The following is a 22,882-nucleotide window of genomic DNA, read 5'->3' on the forward strand; positions in this document are numbered from 1 at the left end:
AGCCTGAGTACTTGTTTTTCTAACAAGTTCGTGTGTCTGATGCTAGAGCTGTAGTTTATGAACACCTGCAAGACTAGAGATGTGTTGGAATTCCTTCGTCTCTAGCACCCATGTGTTATTTGGCTACTGTACTTTGCAAGCTGTCCATGTTTTTTACTCCCAACTGTTTTTAATAGAGGTTTGCAAAGGCAATACGTAGGTAACCCTCAGACAAACCCAGAAAGAAGTGTTTTAAAGAGTAGCAAAAGGGGAAGCAGATCTTAGGGAAAACTCATCAGATTATTGTTCCATTCTTTCTTTTTTTGTTTGGTTTTGTATGGTTTTAGGGTTTTTAAAAATTGTTTTGTGAAGATCTATTTGGTATTGATTGTAATGAGTGAGTCTTGTAAGTTAACATAGGAGGCTTACAGTTTATTCAAACCTCTTTGCTGTTCACTGTGCCTATTATCTAATATGGGTGTGTCAGGATTCAACGAATGTTATTATCAGCGACAGTGACATTTTCTTGAAAACTCTTACTTGGTTTTTGCTGTACTTGTGAAAGCTGTTTGTCAAAGGTCAAATCGCACTTGAAGGCCATGGATGCCCCATGGAAAGTGTTTTCCTGGGAGAAGGGACAGCTGTCCCTTCAACAGGGCAACACTGCAACACTGCAACACTGGCACTGCCAGTTAGTGACTTCTGGAAGAACTAAAAGAAAGTTAATGTGTTATTGATCATTGATAAAAACATTGATCGTTTTCGACACTTTCCACCTCTAGTCTGAAAATCTAAAAGGTAGTGACTTATCGTGATTATTCACATGGCTCAGAAGTGTACCCCCTGACAGGGCTGGGAGTCAGAAGGGGTCTTTTCAGCTCCTGGGGTCCAGAAATGGTTGCTTTAAACCCCTGTTTAAACCCCAGTGCCCTGTAAGCATCAGAGCCTGTCCTGAAGATCTCTGCAGATTTTCAAAAGGCCTTCTGTGTCCAGGGTCCTGACCACTCCAGGCCCCCAGCATCCCAGTCTGCAGGCTCAGCTCTGCTCCGGGCTGAAACTCAGCCTTCTAATTCATTTCCATCAAAAACCCACTCAGCAGCGCATTCCAGAGGGCGCTCTGGTCATGGGGAGGAGCCACAGCCACCAGGGGACAGCTCAGAATCACATCATACACATTGCTGGGTTCAAAGTCCGTCTCAGCCTCACTCAGGCACAGCCCAGGCAGCTGGGTGTCGGGGATTTTACCCTTCTGTGCATTAGTGCCCCAGAAGGGTGATTGGACTAGGAGCTTTCTAAGACACATCCAACTCAAGAGAAATGTAATTTACTTTTTTTAGAAAAGGATTGCAGAAATTTAAGTTTTGTGTTTTTGTGATTATTATTTTTACAGAGAATAAGGTGTCCATTGGACGATGATATCACTAATCCAAAAAGGTGCGAACTACAGCACCAGTAAAGTATTTCTTCATCAGCCTGTAACTGAATATGAATTTGGTGTGGAACTAATGGCATCACCTCCATTGCCTTTTTCTGTCAGAGTGAAAGCTGTAAAAAAGTGTTTCTCAGACTCGAGTAGCATAGAGACTCTTTAAAAAATGATCTCTCGATAGTGCCGCATAGAGTTAAATTGTTTTGATTATAAGGTTACTTAAATATGTATAAAAATAAAATAGGGCTAAACTCCTTCTGTTTACAGCCCTTATATAACTATAAAACCAGACATCTTTACAAATTAAATACAAACAAAACAGCAAAACCATTACATTCAAATGAACAACATTAATTTAACATGGGCAATAATGTTTTTTTTTAATCTAAAGTCTTGCACAAATCATGAATATGGGGGTGGGTGCGCTGTGGCTGGTTCATTTATGTTTGTTTGCCCCACAAGCCAAGGGCTGACTCAGTTCAGTCATCGCTCTTCTCAGTTAGATTCTGCAGTTCTTTTTGCATGTCTGTATCCTGTGACCTGTGACCTGTGTGCTACATCCATGCATCCTAATGCATGGAGTCCAGCCTGCTTCTCTTACCATTAGCTGGAGACAGTGAAAGTAGCATTTCTTGGTGCCTCTGTGTCTGTAAACTTAAATTCAGACAGCAAAATAACACATAAGGTGATCTAGAATATGCTTCTATTAACTTTCTAAAAAGTTAAATAATGGAACCGTAAAACTTGAAACTCCTCAGAGAGAGTTTATACCCAATAAAGAAACTCCCATCAACTAACTGAATTTCACCTGAGTTTGCCATTGGTGTCAGATGAACTTTACTATTCAAATTTTTGGATTTCACAGGGAGCATAGCCAGTTCGTTGACAGTCTGAAGCGTAGCCTGAGTCTGTTCTGGGATTTTTATTGTTCAGTGAGAAAGCTGTGTTCTGAATTTCACTGCTTAGCATGTTGATTGATCTAATGGAAATGTGGGTCTGGTAGTCCCACATGGAAATAACCAGAGATAATTTATTAAGTGCTGTGAAGTTAATGTCAGAATGGGACACTTTCTCAATTTCCTCATTATTTATAAAATACTGTTTCTAGGATGGCTTCATACTCTGTCTGGCAATATTGTCCGTGCCTGTTTAATGGGATTGACACACAAACTATGATCTGACTGTACCCTTTGGTCACAGTGTCGTTGCTACCTCTGTTTACTAATGCCCTTGGTAACAGTCTGAGTTTTCATATTTGGTGGATGCCGAGGAAGTCTCCCCCACCCTTCTGTTTTCCATGAATAACAAAGCTCAGACTCACCAAAGTGTTGGTGTACTTACTTTTATCTGCCTTATAAACAGAGACCTCAAAGATGTAGCTATTGTAAATGATTCCTAGTCCTGTATCTCTTTGGTGGAGTGTATTTCGTCTGTGATTGCTGCATCTTCAGAGTCTGGTGCAGCACCTCTGTGTTCCCACATTTCTCCCCCACCGTGGGAGACACTGCTAGTCGCCTACCCAATACCTCTTCTTCACCTCTTCCTTACGTAATAGGATCCCAGTTTTGTTCAGGCTGGCAGTGTGCCCAGCTTAAAATTTTCAATTTCCCGGGCTCCCTTGCAGTAAGAGGTGACCACCTGACGTTTATTCTGATGAATGAGGTAAGTGGATCTAGGATGGGATTTTCTGCCAAGCTAGGTTTTTCCTGATGAAAATGGAGTTGACTCAGCTTTTTCCCTTTGCCATTTTCCCTTCTCCCTGCCTGGATCTGGATGGTGCCTTTATTTATTTTTTAACTAATTAAGTAATTTACTTTTGGCTGCGTTGGGTCTTCGTTGCTGTGCACCGGCTTTCTCTAGTTGCGGCAAGCGGGGCTACTGTTTGTTTGCAGTATATATGGTCTTCTTGTTGCGGTGGCTTCTCTCGTCGCAGAGCACAGGCTCCAAGTGCCCGGGTTCAGTAGTTGTGGTACACAGGCTTAGTTGCTCCGCGGCATGTGGGATCTTCCTGGACCAGGGCTCAAACCCATGTTCCCTGCATGGGCAGGTGAATTCTTAACCACTGTGCCACCAGGGAAGTCCCTGAATGGTGCCTTTAGATGAGGCTCATCTAACAAGCCTGAGGATAAAGGCCACATGAAGGAAGAAGGAAGCAGCCTGGCCCCTTGAGCAGCAGCTCCAATCCTGGCTTGCCCGCCCTCTGCTCCTGTTACCTGGCAACTGAGCCCTTCCTTGCCTAAGTCTCCCTCCAGCAGGGTTCTGTTTCATACCCAACACCATTCTGAGTTTAGCGAGTCATGCACACAAGAGCCCAAGGGAATCATCATCTTTACATCCAGGTTGTCTACACATTGGAGAACTGCCCCCTTGTCAAATCATTGCCACAATATTTTGTGAAATTAAGTAAGAATTATGAAATTCTTCAGTATTGCTCAGTGATCTCTTCTACCTTTTGTTTTGTTAGCCTCTACTTAAAGAAATGTTATTAATCAAATGTCTGTTAGCATATATTCTTCTTTTTAATTGAAGTATTTGAAGAATAGTCGACATACAATATTGTAGTAATTACTCGGGTGTACAACATACTGATTTGACATTTGTATACACTGTGAAGTGATCAGTACAATATGTAGTTACCACGTGTCACCATAAAAAGTTAAAATTTTTTTTTCTTGTGATGAGAACTTTTTTTTTTCAATTTATTTATTTATTTTTATGGTCTGCGTTAGGTCTTCGTGCTGTGTGCGGGCTTCCTCTAGTTGCAGCGAGCGGAGGCTACTCTTCGTTGTGGTGCACGGGCTTCTCATTGCAGTGGCTTCTCTTGTTGTGGAGCATGGGCTCTAGGGCTTCAGTAATTGTGGCACATGGGCTTAGTTGCTCTATGGCATGTGGGATCTTCCCAGACCAGGGCTTGAACCCGTATCCCTACATTGGCAGGTGGATTCTTAACCACTGCACCACCAAGGAAGTCCTGTGATGAGAACTTCTAAGATTTACTCTCTTAGCAGCTTTCAGATTTGCAATACAATATTACTGACAGCAGTGATCATTCTTAACTCTGATATATCACTACCTCCTACCTCTGTCAACAATCCTGTTATAAAATCAGAGGCAGCTGAGCGTGATGTCCAAGATACACACTGCCTGACTTTGGCTCTGGACTCTTCCATCATCACTGTAAACTCTGTGCTTCATTTTCCTCATCTGTAAAATGGGGATAATAGTGGTACTTACCTCATTAGGCTTGCGGTGGATTAAGTTTGTTAACATCTGTAAAGTACTTAGCACAGTGCCTGGTCCACAGCAAGCACTGTTTAGGTGTTTGCTGTTGGTATTATAAGTTGGGAAATGGGCATTTACTCTCAGGAAAGCACAGCATCCCCACCCGGATGCAGAAGCAAGCAAGGAACGAAACCAGAATGAATAAAGATGGCTTTATTCCTTTATATGTAATATACATAGAACAGTGGGGGGATGCAGTACTGCTGCTGCCACCCTTCAGTAATCGAGAAGCTTGGTCACTAAGTATCCTCCATAAATCACATCATATCATGAACCATTTCTCTTTAAATTAGGACTTACTGAGTTCAGTGTGAGGCATACCAGATTGCTTCTATGGTGTAAATACTTGGAAGAAAAGTAGGTGCTGGGTATCGGAAAAAGGCTTATTTGAGAATGAGTTGGGGGATCGTGGTCAGAACATGAGTCATCAGTTTCAGTCTGTTTTTTGACAGTTCAAAGGTGTTCGTGTTGTACTTTCATGGAATTCTTTGATGTTCTTCATGTTTTACTTTTATGAAAGTCTTGCCGATTCCAAGCTTCAGTGCTCCATGGAGATACGGAGACTTGGACGTCTCAAACCTTGGCTAAAATTATGATATTTGTCTCTGCGTCACATTATCTGCTAGTGGGTCAGGCAGGCAGGAACCACACTTGAGAACTATCAAAACAGTGATCTTCCAAATTTCGGCATGTATACCAAGACGTGGAGTGCTTCTTGCCAACGCTGACCTCCATCCATTGGTATCCTGATTCAGTAGATCTGGTTGGGGACTAAGAACTCACATTTTCAATAAGCATCTCAGTTGACTCTAGTGCAATTGGTCCATCCACCCTTTGCAAAGCACTATCCTTGGGCCAGTCAAAAACAAACTGGAACTCCAGTATCGGTTAGTTTAGTGTAAGGTCTGTTTACAGTGGAGCTGTGAAATAATTTATAATTTATAATTTCCATATAAATACGCATTGTTCACCTATGGCCGAATCATCATTTTATTCAAAAGGTCAGCCTGTAGGTGTGTTATTCATAAACTTTAGTCAGTGCTTCTTGACACTTACCAAAAGGTTTCTTTTCATGTAAGTTATACAGTTTCAATTCAAAAGTTTCTTCTGCTTTGAATTCTAACAAAGAATTGATGGAATCTTCGGTCAATAATGCTTTTTATTTATTTGAGGACACCATGCATTTATATTTTTATAGTCAGATCCCAGAATCTGTAGTTAAAAACTCCACTGAGAGACAGCTCTAATGGACATTTGCTGACTGTCACCATGCAATCATTTGCCACCAAGAGAGCACTGTCCTCAAATATAATTGAAATAAAATAGTTACTGCGCTGCTATAAATCTAAATAGCAGGAAAATAGTAGGCTAGACTCCCCCAGCTTGCTGAGGACACCTTAATGGAAACATAAATACCATAATCATATGCTTTTTGCATGCATTTTAAGACTAAAGAGAAAATGCCGATTTTAAAAGAAAAGACCTCTGTGAACTTGTTTTTTCCACCGTTAAACAGTGGAATCCAGTCGTGTCAAAAGGAAGTCTGGCAAACACAGAACAAAACTAATTTTCTTAGCTACAGGCCGTTATTAAACAGGTTCTCTTTTTAAAATGTTGGGTCATATGACAAAGTTGTATTTGCTATTCAAAAAGTCAAATACCATTTTATTTACTTACGTTTACTTAGTTTTTTTTTTTTTTAATCTCGGCTTCCCTTGAGGTGTGAGAAAGTAATTCTCAAATGGAGTCAATCTCGTTGTAACAAGTGTTGTGCAAGTTGGTGCCTTTGCTGATGAATGAGCTTCCCCCTGGCCCCATTTCAGGGTCCCCGCTACCCATCGCCTCAGCTCCGTCCACCTCCTCCTGCTGTGGCCGGACCACCTCTCTCCCTGCTTGCTGAGGATGGGCTTTCCTTCTTCTTGGCCGGCCCTGTGAACACTCTTTTGAATACCAGCCCCACCCCTGCAAGGAGCCTGCCCCTCAGTCTCCCCTTCTGGTCCCTTCTTAGCCCGTGCATGGCTGCCGCCACTTCCGCATAGCTGGTAAACATGCTGCCGTCTTCATCATGCTGTTTAAAAAAAAAAATCCTTTTTTACCTTCTGGCTATTTTCTGCCCTATTTTCCTCTTCACTTTAATCCAAACTTCTTGAAAGATTAATCTAGGATTGGTAGAGACTGCTGTTACTTCTTTCCTACATCTTGTTCACTCCACGTGGTAGGTAGAAAAAAATGCCCCCGCCCTAGCCCCTGGAACCTGTAAGTATGCTTCTTCATGCAGTGGAAAAGCACGCTGCAGACCTGATTACCTTAAAGATCTTAAGATGGGGACATTTCCCTGGATTCTCCAGATGGGCCCAGTAGATCATAAGTGCAGGAGGCGGGAGAGTCAAGGTTGGAGAGAGACTTGAAGATGTATGCTGTTCAAAAAGGAAATCCTGCAGGAGGCAACAACATAGGTGAGTCTTGAGGATGTTATGCTAAATAAAATAAGTCAATCACAGAAGAAAAAATACTACATAATTCAAATGTATATAAGGTATCTAAAGTAGTCAAACTCAAGCAAAGAACAGAATCATAGTTGCCAAGGCTGGGGGAGAGGGTAATGTTGCGGGGGGTTTGCTAATATATGGGTATGAAATCTCAGTTATGCAAGTTGAAAAGGCTCTTGAGATCTGCTATACAACATTGTGCCCATAGATCCAAACACTGGAATTGAATGCTCAACATTTGTTGAGAAGGAAGATCTCTTACCACAATAAATTTTTTAAATGTGCAAAAAAAAAAAAAAAAAAAAAAAAAAAAAAGTAGGCTGCTGCTGTGACGATAGGAAGGGGCTATGAGCCTAGGAGGGCAGTGGCTTCTAGAAGCTGGTAGAAGCCGGGAAGCAGATTCCCCTCCAGGGCCTCCAGAGGGAACCAGCCCTGCTAGCACCTTGGTTTCAGTCCAGTGAAACCCATTTCAGACTTCTAACCTCCAGCACTCAAATGTGATACATTGGAGTTATCGTAAGGCAGTCGGTTTGTGGGCATTGGTTCCAGCAGCCACAGTGTGTTCGTTTCCCGGTGGCCTCCTGGACTCCTTGTTCAGTGAACACTTCCGTTCTTTCCCTCTGGGTCACTCTGGCCTCCCTGAAGCTCTGTTCTCTTAGGTTCTATGTTCAATACTTCTGTCTCTTGCTTCCTCCTTCCTTTGCGACTCTTCCTTCACTGTCTCTTTAGAGATTCTCCTCTCTTTGTCCCCTAATGTTGGATTCCCTAAAGAAATAGCTCTGGAACACTGCTATTCCCTGCATGTTCCTTTTGGTTGTAGTTTTACCTGCCGTGAAGCACTGGTGATTCATAGTCTACACTAGCCCAGCCCTCTCTGCAAGCCCTAGATTCTTGGAGCTAATTACCAGCACATGCTTCCTGTGTCTCCCCGGCACCTAAACCCAACCCACCCAAAACCAAGTTCACTGTTTCTCATTCCAGACCTCCTCTAGTATCATCTGTGTTATGTCAGAGAATGCTGTCACCACCCACATGTTGACTCTAGACAAAGCTTTTCTTCTGCAGCCAGCCTCCTTCCCCGGACATCAGTCAGTGACCAAGGCCTACAAATTTGATATCCCAAATAATTCCAAACCCTTTCTCTCCTTCCTTTCTGCTACACATGGATGCTGGCAGTAGTCTCGTAACTTTCCCCCAGCCTCCAGTCTTCTTCTCCTCAAATCCCTACTTCACCCAATACCTGGAGGTTTCCATCTCGAATTAAAATTTGACATCTCTTTCTCTTGCTTAAAATTATTCTGTGGCTGTTTATTGTCTCCAAGATGCAGTCCAAGCTCCGCAGCACGATGCCTACGGGCCCCAAGGCCTCCCATTTCAGCCTTCTCCCTAATTATGTCAGGCTGTGTCATATTGGCTCACATCATACTTTCCTAATAGAGGACAAGTCTCAAAGTATCAATCCAACTTCATCTAATACATGGATGAATGAAGTGGTTCTTTGGTGTTATATGTTCTGCAAATGTTACATTTTGGTGAGTAAAAACAAGCCATCACCATTCATTAAGCTATTCTAATATAGTTAGAGATGCAGCAATTAAATTAAAGGCTGAGGTGACATAAACAACCCAACAAATGAAATCTCAAAAGTAATGAAGCCATAAATAAGGTCATGGCTAATTTTAAAGACTTCTTGTTTAATTCTTTTTGTTGATTAACATTGCCTGAAACCACAATTTATTTGGAGAAGTAATGCCTTAATGGGGGTTGTTTATTTATATATTTATTTTAGCCTTGGAGAACGTTTAAATATTCTGCAGAAATATGAGGATAGGCGGAAACTATTTTAGACCTTGGTACTTATCAGGCAAATAGTCCTCCAGCAGAGCGTGTTCGTTTTGTTTTAATGTCTTTCCCTTTGCAAGGCTCTGAACTTTGGGGTCTTTGATGATAAGCTGGCCACACTAGTGGAAATTCCCTTTAGCTGCTTGGTATTTCATTTGATTTTAGCCTTCAAACAGAAGCACCAAAATCCTGCTTTACATGCGCGGTAACTTATCTTTTTATTTTGACCCAACCGCTTGGTTCTTCAGTCCTTTAGACAGTCCAAACCTGTGGATTCAAGTGCCAATCTTTTTGGTATTTAGTGGTCTTAGGTTGGTGTTTTTTTCCTTCTTGCTTTTGCACCAGGATGGAATATCAGTCAACTCAATATAAATTCATGAGGATTTATGTGGAGCCCTGTTGTGAGATGCATTTTCAACTTCTTGGGAGACTTATCAAGATCTGAATCCAAAATCCATTTTTAAATTAACTTCCCAGATGTTCCAGAGCTTTTCCTTGGGCACCCCAGCCCTCAGTGTGGATAACTGTTTGATTATTCTCTACTTGCTGTTTCATTCCTCTCCTTCCTGTAGTGGCTCATTTGTTGACTTTGTGTAACTTCAGGAGAAGCAGTAGTTGATTAAAAATGATGTTTGTTGTCCTTTCCAATCAAGGAAGTCCTTAGATTCTTCCAGTAAAATAGATGTATAGATGGAAACGTGAAAATTCCAAACCTTCTGTATTGTCACAGAACAGAAAATGATTAGGTAATTCATATATTCTGTGAATCTGTAGTAGTTATTTAATATGCATTTAAAATGGCATAAAGGGACTCAATAAATAGAATAAATGAATATTATTATAAATATACATTTCTGTAAAACAGTTGTTTTTTTGGCTGTGCCACTCAGCTTGTGGGATCTTAGTTCCCTGACCTGGGATCAAACCCACGCCCCCCTGCGGTGGAAGTGCAGAGTCCTAACCATTGGACTGCAAGGGAATTCCCCAAAACAAATATTTTTAAAACTACCTTTTTCCGTATCACTTTATACCTTTCATTATTAGTTCTAGTCAATAAACTATACAGGGATTACTGTTGAATCCTTAGGAATACAGAGTTTTGAAAATATTTGTCCTTGAAACAAAATACCTTGGGGCCAGATAAACAGCTCCAAGATGGTTCCTTTTGGTAGGATGGTGGGGTGGGTGGATGGCTCTTTCAGCTTAGCTTTTTCACAAATACATTTAGTATAATTTAAAAAGTTGAGCAGATGCTATTGGGCAGGAAACTAATCTTACCCAGAATTTGTGCTTCTTTATTGCCCATGTTTTGAGGGAAATTCTTGGTTACCTCCCAGAGAGGCCTGCATGGCACAGGCTTTGGAGATGTTAACCTTCCGTGGGTGGAGCCTCACGGAGCCTGGAGGGGACTAGGGAGGAGCAGGCCAGGGATCCCAGCTCCTATCAAAGCTGAGCTCTCCAAATGAAGTGAGGAACAGGATGACCTTCGGGAGTCTGGAGGATGTCCTGGGTGTGCATGAGTCCAGGTTAAAGTGTGGTCACTTGGAATGGATGGCAATGTCAATCTGAATAAAAGAAATAGCATAAAGTCTGAATTAAAGGCTCTGTTCAAAGATACCATACTTTGAATTTTAAAGAGCACCCAGCAACTCAGATGAAGGGCTACCAGTGCTCTAGGGAGCAAACCTTTAGTTTTTAAACATTATAGATTGTTTTTATTCTAATTTATATATAAATCCAATTTGCTTAAATTTGGTTTAGATGAGACACATTTTTTGCTTTGAACACCAATGGAATAGAAAAGGATTATCCTATATTCCCTTCAAAGAAATCCTCCTAAAATCTCACTTCTACTATAAATGTGTATAGAAAAAAAAAAATTTACTAGGGGAAAGACAAATTTCTTCACAGATTTTCAAAAGTTGTAAATGGTGGTCCCTAAAATAATTGCAAATTACGTAAGAGAAATCCTGCTATACTTTCATGCCAACTTCATATAATTCCGGAATTGTGAAAATATATTTAAAAAATAAAAGTATAGTGTTGTCTTTCATGCAGGAAAATGTGACTTTAAGGAAAACGTTTGGCATACCAGGACTTACTGATTGTGACAAGTCTCTCCAAGTCAATCTGCATGACAACTAAATACCAGATATCTTTTGCTTCTCTTCTCCAGTCTCCGCTTTGATACTTAATGGGTCATTCAGTGCCAGGTACAAAGTTTGAAAAGCAATAGTTGCTTTGTCTTTTGAAGGTTATATAATCAATTGGACCAGCGTCAGGTGCGTAGGCAGAGAGGTGGTAAGGTAAAATGTTCACTCCAAGTTTGCTTTAAATTCTGATGGCGCTTAGAATTCTTAAAGAAGGTTGGGAACAGAGATGGACAGGATGCAGAAGGAACTGGGGCTACGTCTGCATCTCTCTTCTGGCCCTGGAAATAGGTTCACCTGTACCATTTTTCTAAATTCTACACGTATGCATTAATATACGATATTTGTTTTTCTCTTTCTCACTTACTTCATGCTGTATGACAGACTCTGGGTCCACCCACATCTATATACACTACCATGTGTAAAATAGATGGCTAGTGGGAACCTACTATAAAGCGCAGGGAGCTCAGCTCGGTGCTCTGTGATGACCTAGATGGGTGGGATGGGGGGGGTGGGGTGGGAGGGAGGTCCAAGAGGGAGGGGATATATGTATACATATAGCTGATTCACTTCATTATACAGCAGAAACTAACATGACATTGTAAAGCAATTATACTCCAATAAAAAAAAAAAAAGGAACTGGGGCTTACTGGGGTGGGGGTAGGGGGTGGGTATCCATGGAACAAGTTTCAGATGGCACGACTCCAGGGAGTCCCACCAAACTCCCAGCCACTGGGGACTCAGACATGGATGGTGAGTTCTGGCAGGTGGCACTCCGTGTCATGAGGAATGAGGGTTTTCTCTGAATTTCACGGTCACATGTGGCCTGTGGGGGAAAGGAGGACCTAGAGATGACTTTGATTCTGTATAATTCTAATTCTGATGCAGGAATGCAGAAGAGTTCTGGTTTTGCAAGCAGCATTAGCATAACTTAAAAAATCACCTGCTTTGTGACAGAAACTAATGCTGAGGATAAATACTTATTTCAGATTATTCTCTTTTCCTTCCGTTTCCTCCTTTCCTTTCATCTGGATGTTTAAGCTTTGGGAAATCTTCAAGGGCTAAATCTTCAAGAGATCTTTGAACAAGCCCCAGATTCTTGTACCTATTCTTGCAGTCTCCGTGGCTGTCCATTCCCCTCCCCAGTAGTTTTCTGGCGGCTGAGGTGTACAAGGATGTGGGAGGTGTGTGGGACACAGAAATGAATAAGAAATTCACCTCCCGCTTCCTCTTACTTGGTGTCACGTGACAGTCCACACAACATAGGGTACCCAGAGTGCTGTGAATTCAATAGGATGCTAAGGAAATTGGCGCAGGATGGGGAAGGAGGGGCTTCTAAGACGTGTTGTGCTTGAGCTCCATCCTAAATGGGTCAGTGCTATAACATGTATAATATGTAATATGAATAATATAATTATATGTGTATATATAGAGATGTGACTGACGGTGCAGCCTAGTTCGTTTACGTGCTGGATTTATATGCTCCTGGTAAATATTAAATATGGTCAACACTTTACTGTATAAATTCCATGATTCCCTTCTGCCTCTAAGAGCCAGTGGCAGAACTGTTGTAGCTTTTCTCTGAGTGGTCTATGCTTTGAAAAGCAGTATGGGATTTCAGCAAGGAAGGCTTGCCCAGCCCCTCGGCCTCTTGGCATCTTGAACCCTCATGCAGGTGGGACACTGAGGGCTGCAGGATAACGAGGTGGAGCCGGGATGGGAAGAGATGCTACAGACCTTACTGGGCAGCAACCAGGTGGTTTCTGTGTGGGCGGCTCAGGTACCGTGAGTGATTTGGACCTCATGTATCAGTTCCAAAGCAGGTTCATGAGAATAGTAATGTCTTTAATATAGCATTGGAGAAGTCTGAAATTCTTGTTTTCGCCATTTGTGACTCTGCATGACATGGGATTCGAAATATTGCTAGGCCTGCAGGCTTTACTGGACCATTGAGGGTACAGTATCTGTTGAGCCTCTTCTAGACACAGTCTACCTTGGGAAGCCCATTCAGGAAGATGGACAAATCTCATGGCATCATCATCTAGTCAACATTTTCTTTCTAATGTGATTTCTAAGGAATTTTATTTGCCTCTGGGTGAATTCCATTCATCCCTCTTTGTAATGAATGAACCCAAAATGTACTACACTGGTTTCTTTGAAAGATCAGCACATCTTTGAATTGTCTTGGTTTTGCTGTAAAATTTCCAACCTTTGTACTAGATCAAGGCCACCTGGATGTAGGTGTAGGGTTGTCCTTGCTGACTGAGGGATTGACGCCCTCCAATGATCCCATCTGCTGATAACTGAAGCGGTGGGTTGGCTGATTTGGAAGGGTGGTGATACCCTGGTGACTTACCCGGACTTCCTTTATAGCCATTGCATGAGACCATCACTTCCCCACTTTCACGTCTAATTCATTCTTGAAAATGCTTAAAAGTCAAATGACTGTGCCAATTTCACCCACGTGTGTACGCAGGAGTTGGAAGAGGCTGTGTTCCTGGAGAGATGAGAGTCCATGGTGAAACTCCCCTTAGGCACTGGTGATAAACTCTGCTGTCTTGGAAGAACCCAGGACTGAGGCAGATACAAGCAGGGCCCTGCCATCCCCCATCTCTGTGGGGACATCTCTGTGGGGACAGGCCGGTGGAGCCATGCCTCACCCTTTCCCGTGGACTGATGTCCTGCTGGAGTGCTCTCTGAGCGCTGCCCCAGGCTGGCACTTGGCCAGCACCGTGAGCTTTCTCCAGGGGTCTCCTCCTGGAGACCCTTCACTGCCGACCATAGGAAGGGGACCACTAGGAAGACGGTCAGTCAGGGAGGGGAAGGTAGGCCAGGTGACAACTTGTCATTCCAAGCGAATTCTGGGACGTCGCTGGAGCCTCAGGCCCGAGGAGGGAGTGAGTCCCAGGTGCTCCCACCTGGAATGCTCTCAGGGTCACTCCCATGGCAAGAGCCCAACTCCTCTGAGGGGCCCAGGCTCTGTCCCCACAGCAGTGGCAGGGAGGGGCATTCGCTGCTATGAGGACACACAAATAATTTAAAATCACAAATCTCTCCCCACCAGCTTCGCCGACCTCCTTCAGCACCTTCCCTGCTTTATTTTTCTGACTAGCGCCTGTGATGTGATGACCTGGCGTATTCATGCCGGAGAAATTGTGTTTGTCATTCATCTCCAGCAGCTAGAATGGAGTTCCTTTTTTTTTTAATTAATTAATTTATTTTATTGGCTGTGTTGGGTCTTTTTTGCTGTGCGCGGGCTTTCTTCTTAGTTGCGGTAAGTGGGGGCTACTCTTCCTTGTGGTGCACGGGCTCCTCACTGCTGTGGCTTCTCTTGTTGCGGAGCACAGGCTCTAGGCGCGTGGGCTTCAGTAGTTGCAGCACATGGGCTCAGTAGTTGTGGTGCACGGGCTTAGTTGCTCCGTGGCATGTGGGATCTTCCTAGAGCAGGGATGAACCCGTGTCCCCTGCATTGGCAGGTGGATTCTCAACCACTGCGCCACCTAGGAAGCCCTGGAGTTCTATTTGAATGTAAGTGTTTGGGTCTGTGTTGTTCACGGCTGTATTCCAAGGGCTGGCGCATAGGCGTTCAAATATGTGAAATCAAGGCAAGAATGAAGAAACCAAACTCCGCAGCAGCGCAGAACAGGCAGCTGACGGGGCGTTGTGTATGTCAGGAAAACCGGAAGCGTGTGTTTGGGATTTTAGAGAGGGCCTGCTTTAGAAACAAGTATGGAATTTCTATCCGCAAGATGTAGTTAACCATTTCAATTGTGAAAATCTCTTTTGCTGATGCTAAATCTGTGATTCTTATAGGTTTCCTAGAGCTTATGTAATTTAGAGAGAAAGAGAGAGAGAAATGAGACCATACAATGTGATCTGCTAAGAGCAGGTGGGATACAGGTGTGGTTGGCATAGGTCTGGAGCCTGAGCTCACCTCCCAGAACTGCCAGTTAACCTTTGTGAGCTAACCTTCAGTTAACCTCACTTTCTTGTGTCTGTAAAATGGGGATAGCGGTACGTATGTCATCAAGTTTGTGTGAGGATTAAATGAATGCCTCCATGTAAGGCACTTGGAATACCGCCTGGCACGTAGGAGGAGCCCAGGAATCGTTGGTCACTATTATTATCATGCTGCCATCACCACCAGCAGCAGCAGCATCTGTGTTCTTGAGTTCACGGAACATGTAGAAGCTAAAAGTTTGCTGCATAAATTGTTTTTGCGTGAGTATGATATTGGATGATTCTGTAGTTTTTTAAGCATCTTTTGTGTGTAAAACTTTTAGGTTTCTCCACTTTTAATTTTGATGCTACAATTGATGCCTGCAGCTTTTTACATTCTATACTGATGCTGACTATGGAGAACAGTATGGAGGTTCCTTGCAAAACTAAAAATAGAGTTAGCATATGACCCAGCAATCCCAGTGCTGGGCATATACCCATAGAACACTGTCATTCAAAAAGACACATGCACTCCAGTGTTCATTGCAGCACTATTTACAATAGCCAGGACATGGAAGCAACCCAAATGTCCATCAACAGATGAATGGATAAAGAAGATGTGGTACATACATACAATGGAATATTACTCAGCTGTAAAAAGCAATGAAACTGGGACATTTGTAGAGACATGGATGGACCTAGAGACTGTCATACAGAGTGAAGTGAGTCAGAAAGAGAGAAACAAATATCGTATATACTGATGCTAAAATGTGCCTGGCTGAGGACATTTGACTGATTTTTGTAATTAGGAAGTAACAACCTGCAGGAATTTGGTATAGTATGTAAGCCTGAATAGTCACAGATTCATTTCCCAAACAGGAGACTAAAGTGACGAGGGTTATGATATTTGAGGACATGAATGAAGCCTGTGCAGGCTTGGGACTTTAGTCAGACCTCCCACGGCTCGTGATGTGATGTGTGGAAGATGCCTACCTTTGGAGACACTGTTTGTGCCGCTTCCTCCTGGAGCTGTGGGCTGGAATGATAAAGCTGTTTTCAATAGCTCTGTGATCTATTTAAATAAAAACTACCATGTAATTGCATAATATTGGTATTATAAATGCCTTGTATTCATTATATGATAATTAATTAAAATAAGGTTCAGTGTTAATAAATATGTAGTAGAGTATTATTGATGTTTTATTTATGGTACATAGGAAATGTCCCTTGTGGTCTTTTTTTTAATTCTCAGCTTAGAAACGATAAATCAAATATGAAAAGAAGCTAGATTCTTTTTTTCTTTTATGATATGCCTTTTTCTGGCACACGTGTCCACGTACCTGGTACCTGGCATCTGCTATGTACATACCTTACAAAATGAAGTCTGACTATACCCAAGGATAGCTAAATGCCCATCAAGGAGTCAATGAATGCATTTGAGTTGTTTTAATTAGCTAGGTGTGATTTAAAGGTTGCCTAAATCAAAAAGGCTTATTCATTTTTCATCAATAATCACTTACCTTAATATTTCATTAGAACCTGCTGATTTGCAGACCTCCTTCTGGGCTTTGATTCATTATGACTGCAGACGTAATTTAACTTTCCCTCTTTTTCTCATTCTATATTATACTCTTTCATTTCTGAGACACTGTTAAGATGTTTCCAACATTCATAGGGTGGCTAATTGATCCACCTTTTTTTTTTTTTAAATGTGCTTAAAGCTAAGGGTTCTAGGCTGTGGAAAGGTGTGTGTGTGTGTGTGTGTGTGTGTGTGTGTTTAGGCCGTTTTCCTTCACCATTTGAATATCTGATAATAAGGTGCAAATTTTCTGTTTCCTATGTTCTGAGAGTAAGGGCTGATTTGTCACATGCAGGAGTCGGGAAGTAAATAGTTTAGGCGCATTCTTAAGACTGTGCCATCAATCTGAAAGAACAAAGCATCTTGTGTGTGGCAGACTCAGCAGATGAGACTGCTACCTGTACCTATACCTTGTTTTCAAAGAGGTTCTCTGGTTGCTTTAGATGCAGACCTGCACTTGACCTCTGATGCGCTGTGTTACCTGTGTGTCCTCAGGTAATGGCATCATCCCCGGCTTCTGTGCTGCCTCCTAGGGGGCGCTGCTGGGACACAGCGAGGCTGACAGATGGGTCGGCGCATTAATCTGGCGCATGCGCGGAAGAGCGCCATTCCGCTTCTGAAATTGCCCATTGACTCTTGGGCTGGTCTCAGCCAGAGACAGCCTGTGCCGGGGTGGGGATCTGATTGGAACATCTTAAAACCCCAAATTCCAAGCACCTCTCCTTAAGTGCATAGAAAATCCTAGGTTTTTTGGAAGTCACTAATCTAAAACGTGGGAAATCCCTAACACAGCCTAAGACTCTGACAAGCTGATGCTAGCAGTGAAAAAATATATACATGAACAGATATTTTAATTTTTCCCGATTAATTATGGAATACTCTATGTCTGACTCCTGTAGCCATGTTAAACAACTTGTATACATTGCATATTATTAACTCTCACCAGCTGTACCAGTTTTGAGGCTGAGCAAAAATTGCTTCATGTTAAGAAATAAAAATTTATGTGCTTCAAAATTTGGTAAGTGTATGTGTTGAAAATTATATAAATATTTTCACTGGACGGTAACCTTTCTTACCTTTTTACTATTTCCCAGAAAACATAGTGCTCTTTCCTCATGTCCCAGATTTCTGTTACAGAAATATGTCTGAAAAAAAATTAATGCACCACCAATAAATATATAAATATCTACTAATGGAGAATTAAAATAACGCTTATGTGTTAGGAGATATTAGCCACCATTAAAAAAGTTGTCAGCCAACCATTAAAAGTCCTTGTTTGCCCAGAGCTACTCTTTATATCTTGCTTAACTTTGGAATGTTTGTTGAAAACCCTTTCCATAAAATAAATACTTTAATATATTGGAGTTAATATGTCTTGCTTTGGGTGAGTATGTAGATTTCAATAATTCTATGCTTTGCATATGACTTCACTATTCTGGGGCGGGGGCAGGGGGAGAGTTTTGAGATAGAGTGGACAGTGTCTCTTTTCTAGACTTCTCCTTTACCTCTGTGATCCTCTCAACCTGCCTGTCCTGTTTTACAGCCTTTGTTTCTTCTGCATGTGAATGCAGCAGGTCTGAGGAAGCACAGCAGGTGACATTGTCTGCTGATGTGGTTTTAGATTTAGATCTTAGTTCTGCCACTTAGGAAGTTTGGTAAGTTATTTAACCTCTATGAGCCTTGTTAAACTCATCTGTATTTAAAATTTTTTGTCCTATTGTTGGGCCATATGTCATCTGTGTCCTGATTTTTATATTTAGAAAATACATTCTTTATAACCATCCATCATAATCTGAGTTAGCAGCTATTGGGGGTAAAAGAGAAATACAGGTCCAGCCTCTGCTAGTAATGCTCTTCTAGTCTTTTGGGAGAAAACAGACGCATTTAAATAACACAACCGGCTTTATGGGCCATGCTGTTTATTCTAATAGCTAGACCAGAATGGTTTGATTGACTTTTTAAAAATCTGGTATGTTTTTTACCATATGGCCAAGGCCATATCTAGAGTGCCAAGCTAATAAGCCTTCTTTTCTCTGCCAGTGAACCATGGAAGTTATTAGCAAAATGTTTTATTTCGAATTGATCCGTTTTCCAAGCTCTTGGTGGTATAAACACCCATCTTAAGAGATAAAATGTGGATTATCAAGCATTAGTCATTGGAAATTTGTTGCACCAAAGAACCACAGGCAACCAGTATGTGAAATGACCCAGAATGGAAGGTACATAGTACGGTCGAGGATGCCTGAAATGTTATAAAACCACCCTAAGTCATTGGTTGTGGGTACACAGTACAGGTTATGTTCTTTCGAATGATGTTGTAACATGGGAAGAATGTAAAACATGAGAGTTCAGTAATACTTAGCAATGGCATGTTTTTCTTAGATAGGGTTTAAAATAGAATGACTTTGTGCTTTCTTCATTTTTATAAAGGGCTCAATGTACAAATCCTTCTGAATCATAAGCACTAATTCCTGTGTATAGCAGTGCAATAATATAACAGGATTAGATTGTCCTCTAATCTAATCAGTCAATTATTAAAGAATTCGTGGCATCCTTAGCTTCCTTGGTACCAGCAGAATATTTGTATCTTTCATTTCTCTCCTCCTCATGTTTGCATTTTCCTTGACATCCTTTAGCATATGTACCATATTTAAATTAGCTTTTAAAATGTGCTTTTGCCTCTGATTTCACCATCACAGTCCTTTCTGGATCTGTTTCTGTTGACTGACTTCTCTGCTAGTTCTGGGTCACATTTTCCTCTATCTTCTTATGTCTAATAATTTTTTCATCAGCTGTCAGACATTTTGAATTTTAGGATGTAGTGGACTGTGTTTTGTTCCATCCGGTCAGCATTACCAGAAGTCTCATCCTAAAGTCTAGTTTTGGTGGCATCACTTCTGCCCCAAAAAGCCTGACTGCAGAATCCAGTCCAAATTTCTTAGTGTGGCATTCTCCTCGCAGAGAACCATCACGGTCTCAGCCCTCTGTATTTGTCCTCCTCAAAACTCTAGTCTCTCCAGGCTGTTTCCCATCCCAGAATACAGCAAGCATTTTCCTACATCAGTTCCCATTACATGCGCTTTTTTTTCCCCTTTTTTTAAAAATCAGTCTGGAACTGATGCATACAGCCTTGTTATCTCTATTGTGAAAACCCCAGTTCTCCAAATGCCATCTTTCGTAGTTTAGTACAACTACTTGGAATGAATCTCTCCTCTTCCTTGGATTCAAAAGAGTTTGTAAGTCTATGAACAACTTCCTTAAGTGCCTGTACAGCGTAGTTAGAAGCTCTCTGTCTCCACTCCACTTTTTGCATGATTTGTATTTTTCCCGACGTTCTTCTGGACATTGTCTTTGGTGATGGTGGGAAATCATTAAGGCATTCCCCAAGAGCTGTTGTTAGGACTTGATTGCAGTCTCAGACATTGGGATGTTATCACTCTATACAGCTGTACACAGGTTACTTCTCCTGCAAGCAGATAAAGACTTACCTAAGGATCATGCCTCATTCACCCTCATACCCTCCAAATGCTTTTGTACATTTTTGGAGAATTTAAAAGTGGGTATGTCAGATGAATGAATGAAAAAATTTTGGCTTCAAGTTATTTAGTGATTTAATTGATTTATTTAAGAAGATTCCTTTACCTAGCATGTGGCTTCAGCATGTAAGGATAATTCAGTTCATAAAAATTAGGTATCTGTAGCTTTCCAGGAACATATCAATGACATGGAACAGAATAGATTGCTTTACAAATCCATTCTTACACTATATTTTTTGCTAGGACTCTTTTCCCCCCAAATGACTATAATTCAGTGTTAATAAAGTTGTATATATTTTTTTCTTTGTACATTTCTTAAGCCAGCGATAATAATATATTCTTCTACTGATAATTCTGTATTTAAGACCAGGAAACAAAGAACTTAGGTTATTTTGGGACCCTTCAGTATCTGTGCAGTGTCTGTTTTCTTCCTGTGCGGCTCTTCAGACATCACTGGGCACTGTGTTTAGCTAGGCATAACATTTTGCTGATTTCCTTTAAGTGTTTCCTGAGTAAGAAACATATTATCCCTTAATCAGCTTCTTTTAAGATGTCTGTTTACACTAAACAATTAGTTTCAAATTCTAAGCAAATGCCCTGGTAATTAAACATTGTCTGAAGGAGCATCCTGTTACTGTACTGCAATGTTGAAATCCAGGTGCAGTAGAAACAATATTAAGCTTATTAGCATGTTCATCAATTTCATTGATCAGTTGCATTGAAGCACTATATACTGATGTAAAAATTTTTTTCTCTCAAACTTAAACACTATACGACCTCGGGAAACTTAACACTTCTCTCCCCTCTTCTGTAAACTGAAATAACTATATACAAATAAATAATAATAATCACTCTCTTGTAGGGTTGTGTGGGTTAAATGAGATAATATAGGTAAACCATTTGGTACAGTGCCTGCTTGCAGTATTATAAATACCCAATTTACTGGTGGTAGAGGTCAAATCTCATGTCAAAACTATATTATGAGATGCAAACTATTATATATAGGATGGATAGACAACAAGGTCCTTTAGTAGAGCATAGGAAACTATATTCAACATCCTGTCATAAACCATAATGAAAAGAATATGAAAAACAATATGTATTTGTATAACCAAGGCACTCTGCCATACAGCAGAAATTAGCACAATATTGTAAATGAACTATACTTCCAAACAATTTTAAAAAACTATATTATGATAAGAAGCCTTCTAACAAGTACATCTTGAAAATTCAATGAGAAGCACAGTTACTTGAATAAGCATTCTGTTTTAGCACATTATAAATTTTTGGACAACTTCTTGGACTTAGTTTTAAATGGAATTTAATCTGTATAGAACACTGGCCAAACTATGGAATAAATAAAGTGAGAGACTCCCTGACTGTGACATAGTGGGCAGAGTACTTAATATATGTCACATATGCATGATAACAATTTTGTATCTCTCTAGTGTGTCCTGGGTAGGGTGTTATAAATGTTGCCATCAGCTGGGATGAGAGCTTTTCAAAATTGGACTGTCGGTAGATGAACCACTGTAACATTAATTGGCGATAGACTTTATTTCATAATGTGTGTGATCTGTTGCAGTGGTAAAATAGGTTATTTTTAGATTCCCATATAAAATTGTTTTCTCACTAGATAATTATAATTGGCTCTGTGTGTAACACAAATTTTAAATATTTTATGTTATTAGTAACACCAACGTAACACGGGAATTAAGATAGAAATGCAAATACATTTTCCCATTTCTTAAACTGTGGCTGCAAACAGAGAATTGGTTCTGTAAATTATTTTTAATGTGCACAGTTTTTAACAAGGTTCTTAAAATGGTAATCATTTCTCGGTTTCTAGCATCGAGGGGTAGTGATGGTTTGACAGCCATACTGTTGCTTTTGTAGGTGATGAAATATTGGTTTTCATTAAATTTTATGCTAAAAACCCTTATTTAGAATAGATTTCTACCATTTTAGAGCAGGAAGGAAGTTAACAGCCTCCTATTTTACAGAAGTGGGAACAGAGGGGTGGGGATGCAGAATAAGGTGGGTACTTCTTATCCTCATTTTTCCAGTTAAGGAAGTCTTGGTACCTTGGCAGGAATACCTGCGGGCTGGGGGCCTGCTGTCCTCATGTAGGAGCACTGCCTTGAGCGAGTCTTAATCACGAGTATCCTTTTTACAGATTTATAAAAACAGGGATAATCATTCCTGGTTTGCCAGTTACAGAAGAAATATATATTCATCAAATAAAGTATATATGTGAAAGCATACTTAAAAACCCAAATCCCTACCTGTGTGTTGTGTCATACTGTTACAATTACCCCTGCCTGTTGACCTCTTTTGCGACCTATAGAATTTCGTTGAGTAGGTGAGTTAATTCAAAGATGGATATGATAGCAGCTTTGAAAAGCAGAGTGTACCTCACCATGCCAGAGGGTTATTGGAATACTCCTGGATTTAGATATAAATATATTTTTTATAAGCAACACACAAGTAAGAGTCTAATTGGACTTCAAGTGAGAAGAGATTTTTTAAAAAGAACTCAAAATGCACAATCTTGAGAGTCATAACCAGATTTCCTTCAGAGTTAAATTAAGCAGACACAGCTGTTTGTGAGTAAACAGTGCATATGTGATCTGCATGTTTACATCCTTTTTATTGAG

General features: G+C 40.9%; 1 protein-coding gene across 21 annotated transcripts in view; it reads left to right on the forward strand.

Moving 5' to 3' along the window:
- PARD3 (par-3 family cell polarity regulator) overlaps positions 1-22,882 on the forward strand; it is a 608,396-nt gene that overhangs the window by 451,522 nt on the left and 133,992 nt on the right. The window contains exon 23 of one of the 21 annotated variants that reach the window (XM_057730278.1): positions 15,990-16,012. The exons of the other annotated variants lie outside the window; for them this stretch is intronic. Coding sequence (XP_057586261.1) covers positions 15,990-16,002 — 13 coding nt within the window. The 3' untranslated portion in view covers positions 16,003-16,012. Of the gene's footprint in view, positions 1-15,989; positions 16,013-22,882 lie in introns of those variants that run through there. 21 annotated transcript variants of the gene reach the window in all.

This window comes from Hippopotamus amphibius, chromosome 4 (genome assembly GCF_030028045.1).
Source record: "Hippopotamus amphibius kiboko isolate mHipAmp2 chromosome 4, mHipAmp2.hap2, whole genome shotgun sequence".
NCBI lineage: Eukaryota > Metazoa > Chordata > Mammalia > Artiodactyla > Hippopotamidae > Hippopotamus > Hippopotamus amphibius.